The sequence below is a fragment of the Rhodamnia argentea genome, chromosome 8 (assembly GCF_020921035.1).
Source record: "Rhodamnia argentea isolate NSW1041297 chromosome 8, ASM2092103v1, whole genome shotgun sequence".
Classification (NCBI taxonomy): Eukaryota; Viridiplantae; Streptophyta; class Magnoliopsida; order Myrtales; family Myrtaceae; genus Rhodamnia; species Rhodamnia argentea.
In genome coordinates, this window is record NC_063157.1 from 13046042 (window position 1) to 13064880 (window position 18839).

Genomic DNA, 18839 nt, shown 5'->3' on the forward strand with positions numbered 1-18839 from the left:
TATATGATCAATCTCATCATGGACTAATATGAAAATGTTCAATATTGTCCTTGAACTTAAATAAATGGAAAGACAACGTTGAACACTTTTATATAATCTAGGCACTAAATTAAACATGTACCAAAGTTCATGGACTAAATTAAAAAAAATTAAAGTTTATGAACGACATTGCATATTAATCTAAAGTTCAAGACCACATTGCAGATTGGGCTAGAGTTCAAAAATCATTTGTGTCATTTTCCCTTTTAACAATGATTGCGTGCCTCGAAGATTTTCGAATGTCGGAAGATGATTGAAATGAGTCGCAAGTTGAACTTCTAGATCCGCCTCATTTTGGAGTGGTCTTTGACGGGGTTGCATTAGGACGGAAACATACGCATGTGCACGTGTTTATTGGGCTCGAAGATGTTTGTAGTAGAGAACATGTGGTCGAATAGTGAAATGATGTACCATTCCTCAATTCAATCAAACTTCTTTCGCCCCGAGGAAATCAAATGCCCCTATGATTATTTGTTCGAACATTGAGCTCGATGTGGGGGCAGCAATTCTTAATGGGGTTCATACAACCAAATGAGTGGCCCAAAGGGGTTTAGACGAGGCGCCTTTCATCATTCTTGATGGGGTCAATTCATTCGTTTAAAAAAAAAACTATTATGTTTGATACCTCAAAGTTTGTCCTCCCATTAAAACAAAACAAAACCATTATATTTGATCATGGGGTTGACCAAAGAGACTCTAAACACTTTTTAAACTTAAAAAATGTGCTCTACTTTTTAAATGCCTCAAGAATCAATTTAAGGAAAAGAGTAGTTCTCTAACTATGTCAAGGAGAAAATGTGCTACTTTTGCGACTTATAACTATTTGATACTTGTTTTGACTAATGAGTGAAAGGTTTTATAGAAAAATAAAATGAAAAAAATATACGGGTTAATATTACAAAAAACCCAAAACTGGTATACTTATGACAAATTTACCAAAGCTATTTTTATGACCACCAAAAACCATAAACCGATATATATATGTGATAAATTTTTCCTAAACTAATTTTTTTTATCACGAAAAACTCAAACCGGTACATCTGTGACAAATTTACCTTTTGTTAAATTAGGTCAACAAGCATTGACCTGGCCAACCGTGGCTGGGAAAAACAACCGGTGCACTGGTTTTCCAGCCAAACCGCAGGAAAACTCGTCGACGCACCTAAACCGACGTCAAAACACGTGAATCTACTCCCGATTTTCATCCCAATCAGCTCTAAGCTATCTCAACTTTAACATTCGTGCATTTCAGGTTGCAAAAATAATGCGCACACGTTAACGTATCGGGGAAAATACGTAATATTGTTTATATGTTATCAGAAAAAATAATAATAGAGAGGCGATAACAATATTTAATACCAATGAAGCTAGTGTACAATTTTTACCTATAAAGATTACAAAACAGATGAACTTGCCAAATACTGTAAATTCAAAAAGAATTGGACAAGAGGTGAGGTACGCCTAACCGAATCTTCTTAAGGCGATTAGTTCCCGCCAACGGTGCTAAGTAGCTTTACGAACTATGCCTCCCAAGATACAACATCTCGAACCCATTTATATTTGCACTATACGAACAGAATTCTGTCGACCATTTTTTGAAACCGACACACTCGAAGGATGACTACAAGAGACCGAAAGAGCGTAATACAAGTTGTGAATTATATTCTGAACTACGGAAGCACGTCTATTTATAGGCTGGAAAAATGTCATTTACGCTGATGTTAAGCTACATCGGTTATGCTGACATTAATCTACGTCGATTACATCGCCATTAAACCATGTTGGTTACACAGACATAAATGTACGTCGGTTATACCAACATAAATGCATGTCGGTTATGCAGCATAAATGCACGTCGGTTACATTGACATAAGTACATGTCGGTTACACTAACAATAATTGAGCAATTAAACCACATAATTACAACAATCCCCCCATAATGGCTCAACAAACTAAGACTCGAAGAATTCCAAGTGTGCTTGTGGAAATACGCTGCATGAAGATAGGTAACTTTCGCTTTGAACCTTCTTTAGTGAAAGCCTATCTAACATACTTAACCGGTCGGTGAACATAATCTTGAACCATCAATTGTTGGTGTAAGCCCAAACAATAGACCTCACACAGAGTATCTCCGAATCAAAATTGGTTCTCGGTTGCATTCATTCTTTCGGCCCCGAATCTCTCAAGATTCATGCGTGCTTTAGAAAATCCAGCCTTTAAAGATTTTCATATAGTCGGCCGACTCCACTCATACGGGTGTATTCCTATTAAAGGTATCCTACCATACCATACTAAGATGTTAAAATCCAAGCTATATGAATCATTAAACGCATAGCGTACCCTTAAAATGCTATAGGAAACACTGTTGCATCATAGGAATGAGAGACAATGCTTACTCTAGAATTTTCGAAATTTACTTTGTCCTGTTGAACCTAGTCCATGGGATCTCCAATCGCATAGGTTAGGTTTCCACCTCGAAAACTCTTTATTGGGTTAAGGCTTTTAACTCCATTCCCCTCGATGTGCGGTTTATTTGCTCTCTTGACAAACCTTTTGTCGGCAGATCCGTAATGTTTTCCTTTGAATTCACAAAGTCCGAAGAAATTATTTCATGCGAGAGAAACTGCCTTACGGTATTATGTCTACGATGAATGTATCTAGACTTTCCATTATATATCATATTATGTGCCCTTGCAATAGCTGCTTGATCGTCACAACAAATGCATATTGTAGGCACATGTTTTGGCTACAACGGTACATCCTTTAAAAATTGTTGAAACCACTATGCTTCTTCAATAACTTTATCCAAAGCAATAAATTCTGATTCCATCATGGAGCACATTATTAGAGTTTTTTTTTTTTTATAGGATTTCCATGATACCGTGGCACCTCATAGCATGAATACATACCCGCTAGTCGATTTCAATTCATTAGAATCAGAAATCCAGTTGGCATCACTATAACCTTCCAACACATTTGGATATTGACCATATTATAGAATATAGTCTTTGATATTTTACGGACTCTAATACTCTCAACAAAGCATTCCAATGTTCATGACCTGGATTGCTTGCATATCGGCTCAGTTTTCCTATTGAATTTGCAATATCTGGTCTAGTGCAGTTCATGATGTACATGAAGCCGCCAATTACTTGAGAGTATTCTAGCTGCCTAATACTTTTTTAGTATTCTTTCTTAAATATAGGTGCAGTAGAAAAGGAGTATTCGCATCTTTAATGCCCAATCTTTTAAATCTCTCAATTACCTTTTCAATGTAATGAGATTGTGCTAAACCTAGGCCATGAGAGTTCCTTAGAGTTTTGATGCCGTGTATAACATCCACAACTCCTAAGTCTTTCATTTGAAAGTTCTTCTCGAGAACATTTTTGGTAATTTTGATAACCTCAGCGCTATCTCTAAGAATAAGCAAATCATCAACATATAGACAAAAAAGTACACATCCAATGGACGTAGATTTGGTGTGCACACATTTGTCACATTCATTGATTTTATACCCATTTTTTTATCATCACATGGTCAAACTTTTTATGCCATTGTTTAGGAGCTTGCCTAAGTTCATACAATGATTTGATAAGTCTGCACACTTTGTGTTCTTGTCATTTAACCTTGAATCTTTTAGGTTGTTCTGTATAAATCTCCTCATCGAGATCACCATTCAAGAATGCAATTTTCACATCTATTTGATGTACCTGCAAATTGTATAGCGAAGCTATAGTAATCAACATCATAACCGATGTTATTCTTGTTCTTGGTGAATAAGTATCAAAGTAGTCCGGACACTCTTTTTGTCTTAAAACTTTGGTAACAAGCCATGCTTTATACTTATCAATGGACCTATCGGCTTTATGCTTCTTCTTGAATATCCATTTGCATCCAATTGATTTATCTCCATATGGAAGATCAACCAATTCCCAATTATGGTTACTTAGGATAGAATCAATTTCATTGTCAATCGCTTTTTTCCAAAAAGGAGCATCTGGAGATAATTTCACCTCTTTGAAGGTTTGAGGTTCACCTTCTAACATGTACGTTAGAAAGTCAAGTCCGAAAGATTTTACAATACGTATCCTCTTGCTCCTTCGAAGTTCAATGTCCTCGGCCTCAACTTCATCATTCTCGGATTTTGAATTTCTGAATCTCTTTTGAGAAGGTTTAACCCGATTTCTTTTCGTTGGATATATATCCTCAAAGAATTCAGCATCCTTAATTCTAGGATAGTATTGGCATGGATTTCCACATTTTCATATTTGTGAACCAAAAATCTGCATGCGCGGCTATTTTGATCATAACCGATGAATATACAATCCACTGTTTTAGGTCCCAATTGAGTTTGTTTAGGAGGAGGAATCACCACCTTGGCTAGGCACCCCCAAAAAAACAATTATAAGATGATAGCCTACCATTCTATAACTCAAATAGAGTCTTACCCGTTTTGTTGTGAGGTGTCTTGTTACGAATATAGTTCGTAGTTAGTACTATCTTCCCCCTCACAAGTTCCGAGGTAAACTAGAACTTAAGAGCATGGCGTTAGCTATTTCTTTTGGAGTTCTATTCTCCCATTCAGCAATTCCATTTTATTGTCGACTATAAGGTGCAATTGCTTGAAGAATCACTCCCAAACTAGCACACAACTCTTTTAAATTGGAAGAACTATATTCTCCTTCTCTGTCGGGCCTAAGCCCTTTGATTCCCCTATCAAACTTGTTCTTAACCTCATTTTTATACTTGATAAATATGCTCACAATCGTTAACATATAAATATAGCAAAATTGAGTACAATCATCCACAAAAGTGATAAAGTACTTCTTTCCTCCTTTACTTTCTACAAACTTTAAATCACATAGATCACTATAGATTAGTTGTAGAGGTTCACTCGTTCTTTCAATGGATTTGAAAGATTTCTTAGCAAACTTAGCCTCAACACAAGTTTTACACTTGTAACGGACATCCAACTCAAACTTTGAATTAACCCCAAGTTTGCTATCTTATTCATTGTACCATAGTTTACATGTCTTGATCTACAATGCCGTAGATAATGAGACGCAACAATGTAAACTGAAGACTTCTCTTTTTTAATAGTCTTTGGGTACAAGAATTTCGAGTTTACATCAATAACAACTACATTAGCTTTGAACAGGTCATTACTCAAGTACCCTTTCCCCCCTTTAGAAGGTACAAACTTGTCGGATTCAAATACCATTTTGAAGCTCTTCTTGACAAGTATGGGACTAGAAATAAGATTCTTCTTGATCTCGGGTACATGCAGCACATTTAGTAGGGCAATCTCCTTGCCGGAAGTGAACTTTAGGATCACCTTTCCTCGCCCGGCAATTCGGGCCGATGTAGAATTATCCATATAAAGCATCTCATCTTCCTTAGCATTCTCGTATGACGAGAACAGGTGTTTGTTCACACAAATGTGATTTGTGGCACCTATGTCCATCCACAAATCGGTATTGTTGACACTAGGGATACCTCGGACACCACCACAACAGTTAGTCTCTCATTATCTTCCCGCTCCGCCAGATTTAGCCGCTTGGCTGCACCACCGCCCTTACCTTTGCTAAGGCACTTCTTGCAATCCTTAGCCTGATGGCCAAACCGATTACAAACAAAACATGTCTCGTGGAATTTCTAGGACTGCTCCTTTTGCTTAAAGTCTATACCGGAGACTTTCTCTGGTTTCCCATTTAATATAATCGAAAATGGTACCATCAAGGAAGGCAAAACCCGTTGATGTATACCCAAACCACCAAAAATGGTTTCAGCTTGAAGGCTCGCAGCATGTATTGCCACATCACTAGGCCTCGAGGTATGACCCTCTCCATAGTAGTGATTAGATTGACCATAGGAATGTCTCCAAAAATATGCTGGACATTATAGGGTATTTGATCGTTATCGACCATTACGATATTTCTGATAAACCCAAACAAATAGAGAATAAGCACTAATCACCTTAAGATTGTTGGAAAAATAATGCGCGCACGTTAATCTATTTGGGAAAATATGTAGCACTATTTGTATGTAATTAGAAAAAATAATAACAGAAAGACGATAACAATATTTAATACCGATCAAGCCAATGTACAATCTTTACCAATAAAGATTACAAAACAAATGAACTTGCCAAATACCGTAAACTTAAAAAGAATTGGACAAAAGGTGAGATACGGCTAATCGAATCTCCTTAAGGCGGTTAGTTCTTGCCAATGGTGCTAAGTAGCTTCACGAATTATGCCTCCCAAGATACAACACCTCGAATGAGTTTGTATCGGCACGATACGAACAAGAATCGGTTGAACACTTCTTGAAATCGGCACACTTGGAGCATGACCGCAAGAGACTAAATAAGTGTGATACGAGTTGTGAGTTATATTCTGAACTATGGAAACACTTTTATTTATAGGCTGGAAAAACGTCGGTTACATCGATATTAAGCCACTTCGGTTACGCCAACATTAAGTCACATCGGTTACGTTGTCATTAAACCATGTCGGTTACACGTACATAAATGTACGTCGGTTACATTGATATAAGTGCATGTCAATTACTTAGCCATAAATGCACGTCGGTTACACCGACATAAGTGCACGTCGGTTACGCCGACAATAACTGAGCCATTAAACCACATATTTACAACATTTCATGCTAAAATCTAGCCTAGAACCACTTGAACCTACACCGGCCAAACCTATCTATGGTGGCGAAATTGAAACTCGCTTATTGGACGTGCAAAGCTCAAGGAAAGTGATCAATCAACATCCGTGAGAGTCAAGGAAACTTACCTAGCGATCATGCAAGCTTGAGGATGTCCAGAACGAGCTATGGAGCCCGAATTAGGTTCGGTTCGTTTATGATCGACTCGGGGTGTTTTATGCTAAAAAAATGCAAAACGAAGGTACATATGTGATTAGAGAAAGTTCAAGAGTAATCTAGACTAAAAATCTCAAAGAAATATTAATCAAATCAAGTTTTGCCATGAGATTTCAAGTTCGGGGTGGGTAGTTGAGCTAACCTCTTCGTGAGTTATAGAGCTAAACTGGATAGATTGGAGTGATCTCCGGGACTCTAGGAAGCTTGTAAGATCGGTGGAAGGCGTTGATTTTGCTTCGGGTATGGTGACAAAGGCTAAAAAGCCTCGGCGAAGCTCGGCGGCTATGGCATTAAACCAGCTTTGAAAGAGAGATTTTTCTCTCTCTATCCTTCTCTCTCCTCCTTTTGTTATGTCTGTGATCGTTCCCTAACCGAATGGAATCCCTAATCGCCTCCAAATCCCCCTAGTTTTGTTATACCCGATCCAACCACCAAAAAATTGGGCACACGAGGGAAAAGCTTATGTTCCGGCTCAAATCCACGTGCCTGACGCTTGGTCACGTGCCACTAGGCATGTCGGCATTGGGGTTGCTCCAATAAGTTTGGCCATGTCGTTTTTGGGTCATCCGACTTGCCAAAACTTGAGTGTCCAATGGTCGCTTTTTATTGCTTGTTACCTAAGCGTGTAATGGTTTGAGGAAGATGATAGGTGCACGGTTCGGGTTGTGGGGTCGGATTCGTTCGACCCGACCGACCCGGATACCCAATTCTTAGTCAAATTGACCATTTAAACAAACGAAAGTCATCAATTGGGGCCAAAATAGATTTTTTTTCAACATGAATTACATCTAAAAATGACAAGTTTGAAGGGGAAATTTGATTTAATGTGATGCAAATCCTCAAATTTGTAGTTTGGCCCGAATATCCAAATTGTGCAATTGAGGCCCAAAATGACCAAATCAGACAAAATCAACCCTACCAATGGATTCAAAATGCTTAAAAACCTAGGGGTAGTGGTTTGGATTTGAATGAAACTTTTTGAAATTTGACTAATTATACTTAGGCTCCGTTTGTTTCATGGAAAATATAATTTTTCCGGAAAATATTGTTCGAGAAGTCATTTTCCAGGAAAATGACATTATTTTTTGATGTTTGGTTGAAACTTGAAAAAGACCGGGAAAATATTTTCCATCATTTGGTATGGAAAATAGGTTTGATTTTCCTCCGTGGACTCCTTTTAATAATTTTTTATTTTTCCTTTTTTTGTGTTCATTTTTTTATTTTTTTAAATTTAGATTTTTTTATTATTTATCTTTACCTTTTTTATTTTTATTTTTTTCCTTTCGATATTGGTCGGTCATCGAGCATGGCGACGATCGATGACGGGCTGCAGACGAGCTCGAGGCTTGACCGATCCCAGCGATCTCAGGCTTGCCCGAGGTTGGCGAGCCCCGAGCCCCGCTCATACTCTATCTATATATCCCTATCTCCCCTCTTGAAATTGCCGTTTTACTATTCTTTTTTTCTTTTCCATAGGACAGGAGCATATGTAGATACATCGTGAAGACCCTAGAGCACGGCTAACTCGACAATATCTTACTCTGATCATCGACCACCTTGCGGTTTCGAGCAAAAACCACATGTCAATACACTCGGTTTTCACATCAACATGCCTCTTAATTTGCCTTTTCACCTGTGAGAGATAAGTACACTATTAGTGCCATAACTTTTGTACGGTATTCACTTAAGTGCCATAACTTTCAAAACGTTCATTTAAGTGCTACAACTTTCAAAAATCGTTCACTTGAGTACCATTGCTAACGTGGACGCTAGAAAAGCCGACATGGTGCCGGCGAACCGATTTTTTTTAATATTTAATGTACACGTGGAAATTTTCATTAATTTATTTTTTTATGCATATTTTATTTTTCTGGTTTGTTTAATTATTGAATTTTTTTTTAAAAAGGCGAAACTCTTGATTTCCGGTTGGTGGCCAACGAAACCCAAGGGCCAAGGTTGGCTCGCCCTGGGCCGGCGAGGCCGCGATGGCCCCGGCCGACGGCCGTCATCGGCGAGGTCTAGGCGACAGCTCTCGGGCCATTGGCCGGTGGGGACGCGAGACCCTCTCCCAGATTTAGCGAGGGCTTTGCACCCTCGCCCACAATTGCTGAGGCCGCGACGGCCGTCAGCCCCGGCGGGTGCGGCCTCGTTGGTCCGAGGCGAGCCAACCCCGGCCTTTGGGTTGGCTGGTGGTGGTCGGTGAGACCCTCGCCTGTGACCTCGCCGGACACCACCAAGAAACCTAACGGATTCTCTTTTTTTTAAAAAAAAATTATTAAATAATTAAAATAAAAACATGAAAATGAATAAAAAATAAAAAAGTTTCATAAAATATTAGAAAATGTAAAGAAAATCCACATGGCACTGAGAAATTAATAAAATAATATCAAAAAGTCTACGTCGCCTTGTCCAGTAAAAATGGCACTCAAGTGAACGATTTTGCTCCGACATGGCACTCAAGTGAACGTTTTGAAAATTATGACGCTCAAGTGAACATCGTGCAAAAGTTATGGCACTTGTATTGTACTTATCCCTCACCCGTGACAACTACATGAACACAGAGAATCAAAGTAACAAACTACGGTATTAGAAAGTTTCTGGGAATCAAATTAAGGTTTTTCATGTACTTCAGTACATAAGCAAATCTCTCAAGAATGAACTAAAAGAGGATCGCATATTCAATTCCTTAAGAATGGACAAGCAAGATAAAATGATGCTCAAGTAGGGGAAGATAGTTCGTTTCGCTCCTCGGGGTTAAAAACAACAAGAAATAACGACACAAATAGCTCGGGGAGAGACAGAGGAATTGGGCTTGGAAATGAAAATGCGGAGACAGGGACCCTATGAAACCTCACATCTAAAAAAAAATTAAGAATAAGCATAGCAGAAAAAGTATGGGTAGCAGAAGTAGGATTGAGAGGCTCTCATCCAATCAAAATGAAGAGCTTTGAATCGAAGGAAGATACCTACAGAAACCTCACATCTCCAAGTCAAATTCGTGCAAATGAGCTGTGTAAGGAGCTCACCCAAATCGATCAAAAGCGAGCAAGAACAGACATATCCAAATTCTTAATCCATAGTGTATCATGTTAAGAGAAATTGAAAATTTCGCAACCTTGGAGTAAAAACCAATCAAAACCTTCAACAAGAGAGTAAAATTTCACAACATACTATCCGCCATTTATGGACTAAAAGACTAACCAAATGATCGAACATTGGTATGGGAGTTGCAAAACTATCTTTCCCTGTACATTCAAACCAAGTAACTAAAAACTACCTACAAACAGACTCCATTAATCAAAATATTAGCAATAGAGGCAACACATTCACCCACATTCTGGACTCAATATTAGCATACATAGATTCTTGGGAAAAGTATATTAGAAGTGCCATAACTTGTGTACGGCGTTCACTTGAGTGCCATAACTTTCAAAACGTTTACTTAAGTGCCATAACTTTCAAAAATCGTTCACTTAAGTGCTACGTCGGAGCAAAATCGTTCACTTGAGTGCTACAGTAACTTTTTTGGCATGCCACATCAACTTTCCGGCGTGCTACAGTAACTTTTTCGGCGTGTCACGTCAACTTTCCGGCTGCCACGTCAGCATAGCACTCAAGTGAACGATTTTTGAAAATTATGGCACTTAAGTGAATGTTTTGAAAGTTATGGCACTCAAGTGAACGCCGTACAAAAGTTATTGCACTTTTAGTGTACTTTTCCCTAGATTCTTGAAGCAATGTCAATAAGAGAACGAGTTACAAATATGAAAATGATAGATAGAATTGGTCCAATAGTATCCATACTATAATCATTCTCAAAGTACTTTCAATAACAAAATAAAAAGAAAGAACACATGTTCTAAATGAAGCACTAAAAAGAAACAAAAGAAAAAACTACTGGCTTCTTCTAATCCTTTGATAACCAATCCATACATTACATGCGCAATCATATCCCTTTTTGATGCCCATATTCTGTTTTCCTCCTTTTCCTCTCTTTGAGTAAGTTGGACTCTTGGATTTTCTCTTTGAGATTCCATTTGGCTATTCATCTCTTCCATGATAGGGTCATTAGGATCAAATCCCATGATAAAATTGTGAATGATACAACATGCCATGACAACATCAACTTGTGTTTCGAAAGACCAAAAAGATTCAGAATCCAATGCTCAAAAACGCTTCTTTAACACCCCAAATACTCTTCAACAGTTATTCCTAGAGATGAATGACATCGATTGAATAATTCTTTCTCATTTTTAGGCGGGCGATCACCGAACTCCTTCAAATGGTGTCCAGCATCGTGATAGGGAGAGATGAACCTACTTTGGATTCCATAGCCAGCATCGGCAAGATAATACTTTCCTACAAGATATAAATAACCTTATGAGTAACATACTAAGCTCAATTCAACCATCATGTTGAACTCCATTTTCATACCTCTAGGAACTTTCAATCCATTCGGCTTTGAAAGTGCATCAGCTAAAACACGTGAATCATGTGCAATTCCCTCCCAGCTAGCTAATATATAAGAAAATCTCAAGTCAAATGTAATAGCAGCTAATACATTATGTGTTGTTCCTTCCTTCCAACCACAAAATCTTCCTTGAATTTCCAGAGGAAATGATGCACGTACATGAGTTCCATCTATTGCTTCGACACAATCCTAAGATAATCAATGTAGTTATCAACCAAATACTGATGAAACTTTTCAAGCAAAATACATAGATTTTCATTCCAAATTTCATACCTTAAAATATTGATAAAACCTTCTACTATTACTTATCTCTAGAGGAGTGGAATTGCGTGGTTCTTTCACAACATATGTGTACAATTTCGAGATCGCTTGCAAGATAGTTTTGAAATATCTCGTGCACGTCTCTTTGACTTATGGAATCTCCCCTCAATGACTCTAAACCCGACATTATGTTCAATGATATGGCAAAAAACTAGAAGTTGCTCCTTGATAGAAACATATACTGTAGAATGCAACAAGTTTCTTGCACTAAGTGTTTTGCAGAGTTCTAAAAAAGTATTCGGTCATCCGTATTTGGTTTATGCAATGGGTGTCTCCATTGTACAGGATCCGACTCATATGTATCTATATATATATATATATATATATATATATATATATATATATCCCTATCATGTTCTTGATTCACACGAGACTCTCTCAGTATGGAGTTCTCAAAATTATTATCATCATCCATAACTACTGTGATAACAGTTGTGACTGCTCCAGTGGCCGCCGCTATTCCCAATTGGATTTTATAATTATCCATCTACACAGTAAATTGTAAATTCCGTGTTACTATTAGCTTCTAACAACATCAATAGAAATGTGATTGCCAAGTCACAATTATGCTTGAAACTGAGAAAATTGTTTCGCAAACTTTTCTAGAGTGGCACATTAAGAACAAGTGTGAACAACATTCATAGAGATAAGAAACACTTCTACAATTGCTTAACTAAAAGATTCAGCAAACAGTAACAAGCACTAGCAGTGAATAACCAATCAACCTACATATTTCGTCACTCCTTAAAGGCTTAAGTAACCTAAAAACTTATCCAAAAAATTCAGCACAGTCAGAGACCCAACACCTGTATCTTATATACAAAGTGAAAAGACTACCGATCGAATTATGGCATCAACAAAGAACCTAACTATCAAATTCTCTCCACAAGCAGTGAAAAGCCGCCACACAAAACCAAACAAGAAATGAAGCATTGAGAAACGAATACGAATAAAGGCCAGAGAAGTGAGAGATGACATTTTAGACAGAGAATGAGCTCCCTTTTACCTTATCTCTACCTATTTGCTAATTTAGAGAAGTCTAATCTGAATGTCTATTATCTTGGCCATAGTGCGAAAATTGTAAGTATCACGTCTCACAACTTTCCTCCATTTTGTCGCATTTTACTTTTATGAAGATAAACGATTCAAAACCAAATCTCGAAACCTCATCAAAAAAGCCTAGAACACTACACCCTTGCCCAGTAAGGAATAAGCACAAACACTCGTGCTACATATATTTTTCGTGATTGAACAAAGAAGAGCACCTCTTACTCCTACTCTGGATTGCACGAAATCGCGTTATTCATCGAACTTCATGAGAGATTTGAGGAAAGGATGCACTAAATTGATTCTTTCTGAGCCCCGAGAACGACGGCAATCAATCCGTACCATGATAATCCACAAACACAGCTAAAGATGAGGAAGTAGAAACCGACCTGGATCTGGAATTTGATTGAAAGTGAGAACGATAAACACCCTCTCTACTCTGCTATCTAGAATAAAAGCGCAAGGTAGCCGCGGAGGAGGAGGAGCTTTGATAGGGACAAATGAAAAATGTTGTGACGGACGAAGAAGCCATGGATGGGGAAATGAAGCTCTGGAAACGAGAAGAGAGGAAGAAGCGCAACGCGAGAGACGATTTCCGTTTTTAATGGAAATCATTTTCCTTAATTTTAACAGGATATTTTCCATTAATTAGAAAATATTTTTTTTTGATCGCATACTTTCCGCCCTCCAAATACTAGAAATTGAGAAAAATATTTTTTGGGAATTTTTTTTTCATGAAACAAATAGAGTCTAAGAATGAATTCAGGGACTAAATTGAAAAATAAAAGTGCAATTAAGTCCTTTTCGCCAAAATTGAACAATTTTGTAAACAATTGGACTAAAATGCAGTACAAGGCGATAGAGGCAAATGTCATGACTTGGAAAATGTCAAAAGATAAAACAAAATGATTCAAAGTGTAAATTTTGGCCCAATTTGGATCCATGCTTGTGAAGACTTGTGTGATCGCAAATTGAATTTTTCAAGTTTTACTCTACAGATGAACGGCGCATATACCAGCAGTCCTCAAGTTCAAAGGGCAATAGAATGGCGACTTTGCAACGAGAGTTTGCCATGTCTTGTTCCTTGGACAAGCCTGAATAAAAAGAGTTCCTCCTCTCTTAAATCGGTAGCGACCGTCGGGTTTCTGCCAAATTATTTCCGCCTAGAAGAGTCGTAACATACACTTCCCCATTCAGCTCGACAAAATCTGCCACATTGGGACCACCAACTTTCACTTCTATTAAACACAACACACTTGCTTCATTTTCCAGGACTATCTGTTTTCTTTTGATCTGCTTGCGAGACCAATTTAGGCTTCATAACATTCTTTGTTAGGATATCAGTCATGATAAGTTATCCAGAGAAGGAACCAAAGCTCTAGACTAGATCTCACCCAGGACTTCCCATGCCTTCTGGCTTGAGATATTACATCCTTAAGATTTTTGCTACCGACAAGTGCAGCTGCCCTAGGATTTTTTAAGGAACCCATTTCTTCTTTCCTTCCACCACTTAACATGAATTTATAGAATATTTACTAAAGACACCGCCAGTGTATGTATTCCTAATAAGCAGCTATAAAATGAAAATACCCATCTTGTAACATGTAGGGACTAATAGTAATTAATTCTACGATATATAATGTCATCATTGGAGATCAAACGATGTTGTGACATTAGACAGAAGGATAGTTACTGGACTTAAAGCACGTGTTTTCTAAAATTACTTCATCAAGTCTATTATCAAATATTCAAAGGACATCGCAAATAATACCAAGTAAGAGTTTTCATTCCAATTGTTTTCTGTTTTTTACTTTTTGATAAAAATTTCCCGCAATTTTCCACCTAATTAGTGCTTCCGCGAAGAAGACTTGGAATTTTGTTGAACCTTTTTGTATGATAACAAAATTAAGGTTGATTGCCATTACAATTCCTTTTTAATTTTGACCAAAGGACCACTTGATTTAAATCATAAAAATAAGCATGGTCATTTCCACCCCTATTTTGGCTAAGGCACTCCTATTTTCAATCAATAGACCAAAATACCCTTCTCCCTATGCAATTTATTGTTTTTTTTTTTTATCAACCTAATTGTAACGGTTTGCCCGTATTAAACCATGCTTCCATTATAATATGGTTTCAGTTTATTGGCACAAGCGGAAGAATTTCGTCATAATAATAATAATAATAATAATAATAATAATAATAATACTCCATTCATTAATATTTCAAAGCACAACAAGTTCATACTCCAGCCATATCCGTAACATGAGCTACTATCCGAGGCATATAGGGAATGGTTTAGCCTATCGGGCGAGGGCACACAAAAAGGATCCTACTCCCCTTCTATCGGACGGTCTTCACAGAATTTGTCCCATACATATAGACACCATCCGGCCTGTTGTCGCTATCTTTGTCGTTGCCTTCTCCGTTATCGCCATCTCTATGATCACCTTGCCTAAAGTACCATGTGAAGAACCTAAAAAGAAACCAAGGGTGCTCCACCATTGTTTGCAATGCTCGGTGATGTGTAGGGGATTGTCGGCGAGGGTCACCGAGACCTGGCCGGTGGCCGACGATCCATGCTAATCTTAGGTGTTGACACCTAAATTTTGACTAATCTATTTTTTGCATAAAAATTAGAACTAATTTTAGTTCTAAATAAAAATCATCTCACATATTTATTTTTAGCGTACGTTGCATTGGCATATAATTGGGCAAGCAAAACACTTAATTTAGCATGCGTCTAGACTAGACATGGGGTGAAAAATATACCAAGAAAATTTGGGTTGAAAGAAATATTTTTTTTGTTTGTAAATACTAGAACTTATGTGCAAATACTAGAACCTCGGGGATTGTATTGCAAATACCAAGAGAAGGGGAGATGATGAAGAGAAGATGGAGAAAGGAAGATGATGAAGAGAAGATAATGAAGAGAAGGTAAAGAAGAGAAGATGAAAATGGAAGATGGAGAAATGAAGGTGAAGAAGAGAAGATGAAGATGAAGAAGAGAAGATGGAAATGGAAGATGAGGAAATGAGGAAATGAAGATGAAGAAGAGAAGATGAAAATGGAAGAAGAGAAGATGAAAATAGAATGGAGGATGAAGAATTTTGTCTATAAAAGAAGAAGAGTTCTTGAAGAGAATGGAGCTTTTTTTTTTTTTTTTGAGAGAATTGAGAGAGTTCTTGAAAGGAATTTTTTAGAGAGAAAATTTGAAGAGAGTTTTGAGAGAGTATGAGAGTTTTGAAGCCCGGTGCTACCATTGCCAATTTACGCACCGATCAACACAAGCCACAAGTTCATCCACTTTGTTCAAGCTTGTCGTAGCAAAAGAAAGCTAAGTGATTTGTTAATTTCCTCTAAGTTCTGATACAAATTAGCCCAGATTTTCTACCTTGATTTTTCTATGTTTTATGTTAAATAACAGTTGCATATCAACGATGAGACATCAATGGTACGAGAATAGAAGGAAAGCAAAAAAAATGGAGAGAAGGTCAATGCTTAGATTACATCCGTCTTGATGATTAATTTGCCAAAGCAATTTCCTCCACTAGAGCTAAGTCCTCTTACTTTCTCTAACTTGGTTCAAATCAATCGCACTCATTTTAGTCTTTTCTTAATTTGCAGAGCCTCATGGAATTATAGCAAGATGAGAAATAAGCATGAAAGAGAGATAGGACCAAAAGACTTCTCGGTCTAATAAGCCACCAAACCGGTCCAATGATCAAGACAAGCCCGAAGCATAAGTTTTGTGCGAGAGCTCAAACTGGGAGTAATCTTAAACCTATTTAATCTTAATTTCATTAATTTCTTTATTTTGAAAATAAGCAAAAACTAAAAAAAAGTCATAAGAAGAAAAACCCAAAAAACGACACCTTTGAACATCAAGCAGAATCCATCAAAATTGCCAAATCAGACTTTTTTTTCATGAAAAATGGTACCGAAAGGGCGTTAGAGTAATCTAGTGTAGCCAAGTCCCCGGACTCTTAATCTTTGGTTCGTAGGAATAAAATAGCTCTCATGTTATTTTATTTAGGTTTCTAATCAACCTACCAAAAATAATTAGTGGCGGCTTCAAAAATGAAAAATCTTTTACAAGATAATCACGTGAACCATAAGTGGCGATTTGGTAGAGCTTGGGAGAGCTCCAACTAGGTTAATTAATCTAATTAATTAATCCATTAATCCATTAACCTAAATATGGAAAGCCCTTTTTTTTGTCAATTTTTTGTTTTTAGCTTCTTTTTAATTTCACTAAAAAATTAGATTATTTTCAAGTTTAATAGTCCAAGTGGACTGAATGTTTTTTAAAAAGATTGCCACGTGGACTATTTTTATAACAATTTGCCACATGGACCAGATTTTTTAATTATAAATGCCATGTCACTAAAATGTTTTACTTATAAATCTCATGTCACTAAAAAAATTTATTTATAAATACCACGTATATTTTTTAGCCGAAATCTCTCGCCATTGGCACTTAAATGATCTTTGTTTTCTCCAATTTGGTACTATCTCTTCGAACATAATTTCTTAACCTTCGAAAAGTTGTGTCTATTTGAACATAATTTCTTAAACTTTGAAAGGTTGTGTCTCTTCAAATGATTTCTCTATAAATTACTAAACCTTTCTATTCAACTTTACTTCTTCCATTCTTCAATCTTTCAACACAAGAGAAGTACAACCTTTGTTTTCAATTGTTTTCCTTAAGAGACCCTAGAGAAATATCAAAATTGTTGTATGTTATTCTCATTGAAACTTTGTTGTATCCTTGATGATATTTTTCAGAAATCATTAGTAACGTTGTAGGGCAAATAAATCCTTAAAGAAAGTGTTGTTACGCCTCAAAATCTGATTCAGTTATTCATCCCATTTGCAAAATTTCCCAACAAGTACGATAACGGCGGATTGAAATGGGGGAGTAATGATTCATCTTGCCTATGATTTTGAAACGTATAATGTGGATGGCTTCAATACGTAGACCAATGGTAGAAACAAGAAACAAAACAGTCCTTACCAAAAATAAAATAAACTTTTATTAGACAAAGTACGACACCAGTCAAATCAACAACTACAAATGAACCATCTCCTGGTTAAATTGCACCGCTCAAAACTTCCTTTCTCTTTCTCTCATCCACCCACCCCTTGTATAGTCCTCCCAAGAAAATACATCCTACAGAAGTGGAGACACAAAAAAGGGTAAAAGGACGCCTCAAGTGTCAATATTTGTGTACGGCGCTCAATTTGGTGCCAATATTTTTCGTCGGCTCATTTAAGTTGCAAATCGAGGAAAAAATAATCACTTTAGTGTCAATTGCTACCGAACAATCCACATGGCATTTTTTATTATTTTTTAATATTACGTGGATTTTTTTAAAAAAAAAAGGTAGTACGCGTGGCAATTTTTTTAAAAACATTAAGTCCATGTGACTGTGGCTATTTTTTTTAAGAAAAGTTAGTTAAATTTAAAAAATAACTTAAAAGCTAAAAAAGGGAACAAAAGTTGATTTTTTAGCTTATTTTTATTTTTTAATATTACGGCATTTTTTTAATTAATTTTTGGCTTTTTTATTACCGACCGGGATCCCCCCACATAGACACCATGTAAGATTTCCGGCGAAACTCACCAGAGTATGTGCTAAACATAAATATTGGCACTTGATGTGTCTTATGCCTATAAAAAAGAAGGGTTAATATCACAAAAAATCCCAAACCGATACACCCATGACAAATTTACCCCAAACTATTTTTTTACTATAAAAAAATCTTAAACTGGTACATCCGTTACAAATTTACCTCAAACCGGTACACTTGTAACAAATTTACTCTCCATTAGTTTTGTTAAATTTTACCATCAAATTGCTAATTTGGATGACACGTGATACTTGACGGGTGTATCGGTTTAAGATTTTTACCTTTTGTTTGCCATAAGTGCATCAATTTGGGATATTTTGGGGTATTAACCCAATTTAACGGAAACTAACGGAGAGTAAATTTATTATGGGTGTAACAATTTGGGGTTTTTGGCAGTCCAAAAATTAGTTTGAGGGTAAATTTATCATAGGTG

At 36.9% G+C, this 18839-nt stretch overlaps 1 protein-coding gene and 1 long non-coding RNA gene across 2 annotated transcripts; one reads left to right on the top strand and one right to left on the bottom strand.

Annotated features, from left to right (window-relative positions):
* The first annotated feature begins 664 nt into the window (after positions 1-664).
* Positions 665-13011, top strand: LOC115727760. Its single transcript, XR_004013733.2, has 3 exons — positions 665-674; positions 3680-3687; positions 12626-13011. It is a non-coding gene; the product is annotated as an uncharacterized LOC115727760 (long non-coding RNA).
* Positions 10662-13432, bottom strand: LOC125316203. The gene is made up of 3 exons (XM_048283898.1): positions 13162-13432; positions 11368-11448; positions 10662-11292 (listed from the first exon to the last, which is right to left on the bottom strand). Exons 1-3 carry the CDS (start codon positions 13415-13417, stop codon positions 11114-11116), a joined length of 516 nt encoding a protein of 171 aa, XP_048139855.1. The 5' UTR covers positions 13418-13432; the 3' UTR covers positions 10662-11113.
* Between the last annotated feature and the right edge of the window lie 5407 nt (positions 13433-18839).

Excerpts from the sequence above, each read along its gene's own strand:
- LOC125316203 (XM_048283898.1), bottom strand. The coding sequence starts at position 13,417 with ATGGAAAATATCCTGTTAAAATTAAGGAAAATGATTTCCATTAAAAAC. Across the intron at positions 11,449-13,161 it reads CAATCAAATTCCAGATCCAG|CTAGCTGGGAGGGAATTGCA; the intron begins GTCGGTTTCTAC and ends CTTATATATTAG. Across the intron at positions 11,293-11,367 it reads TGGATTGAAAGTTCCTAGAG|GAAAGTATTATCTTGCCGAT; the intron begins GTATGAAAATGG and ends TATATCTTGTAG.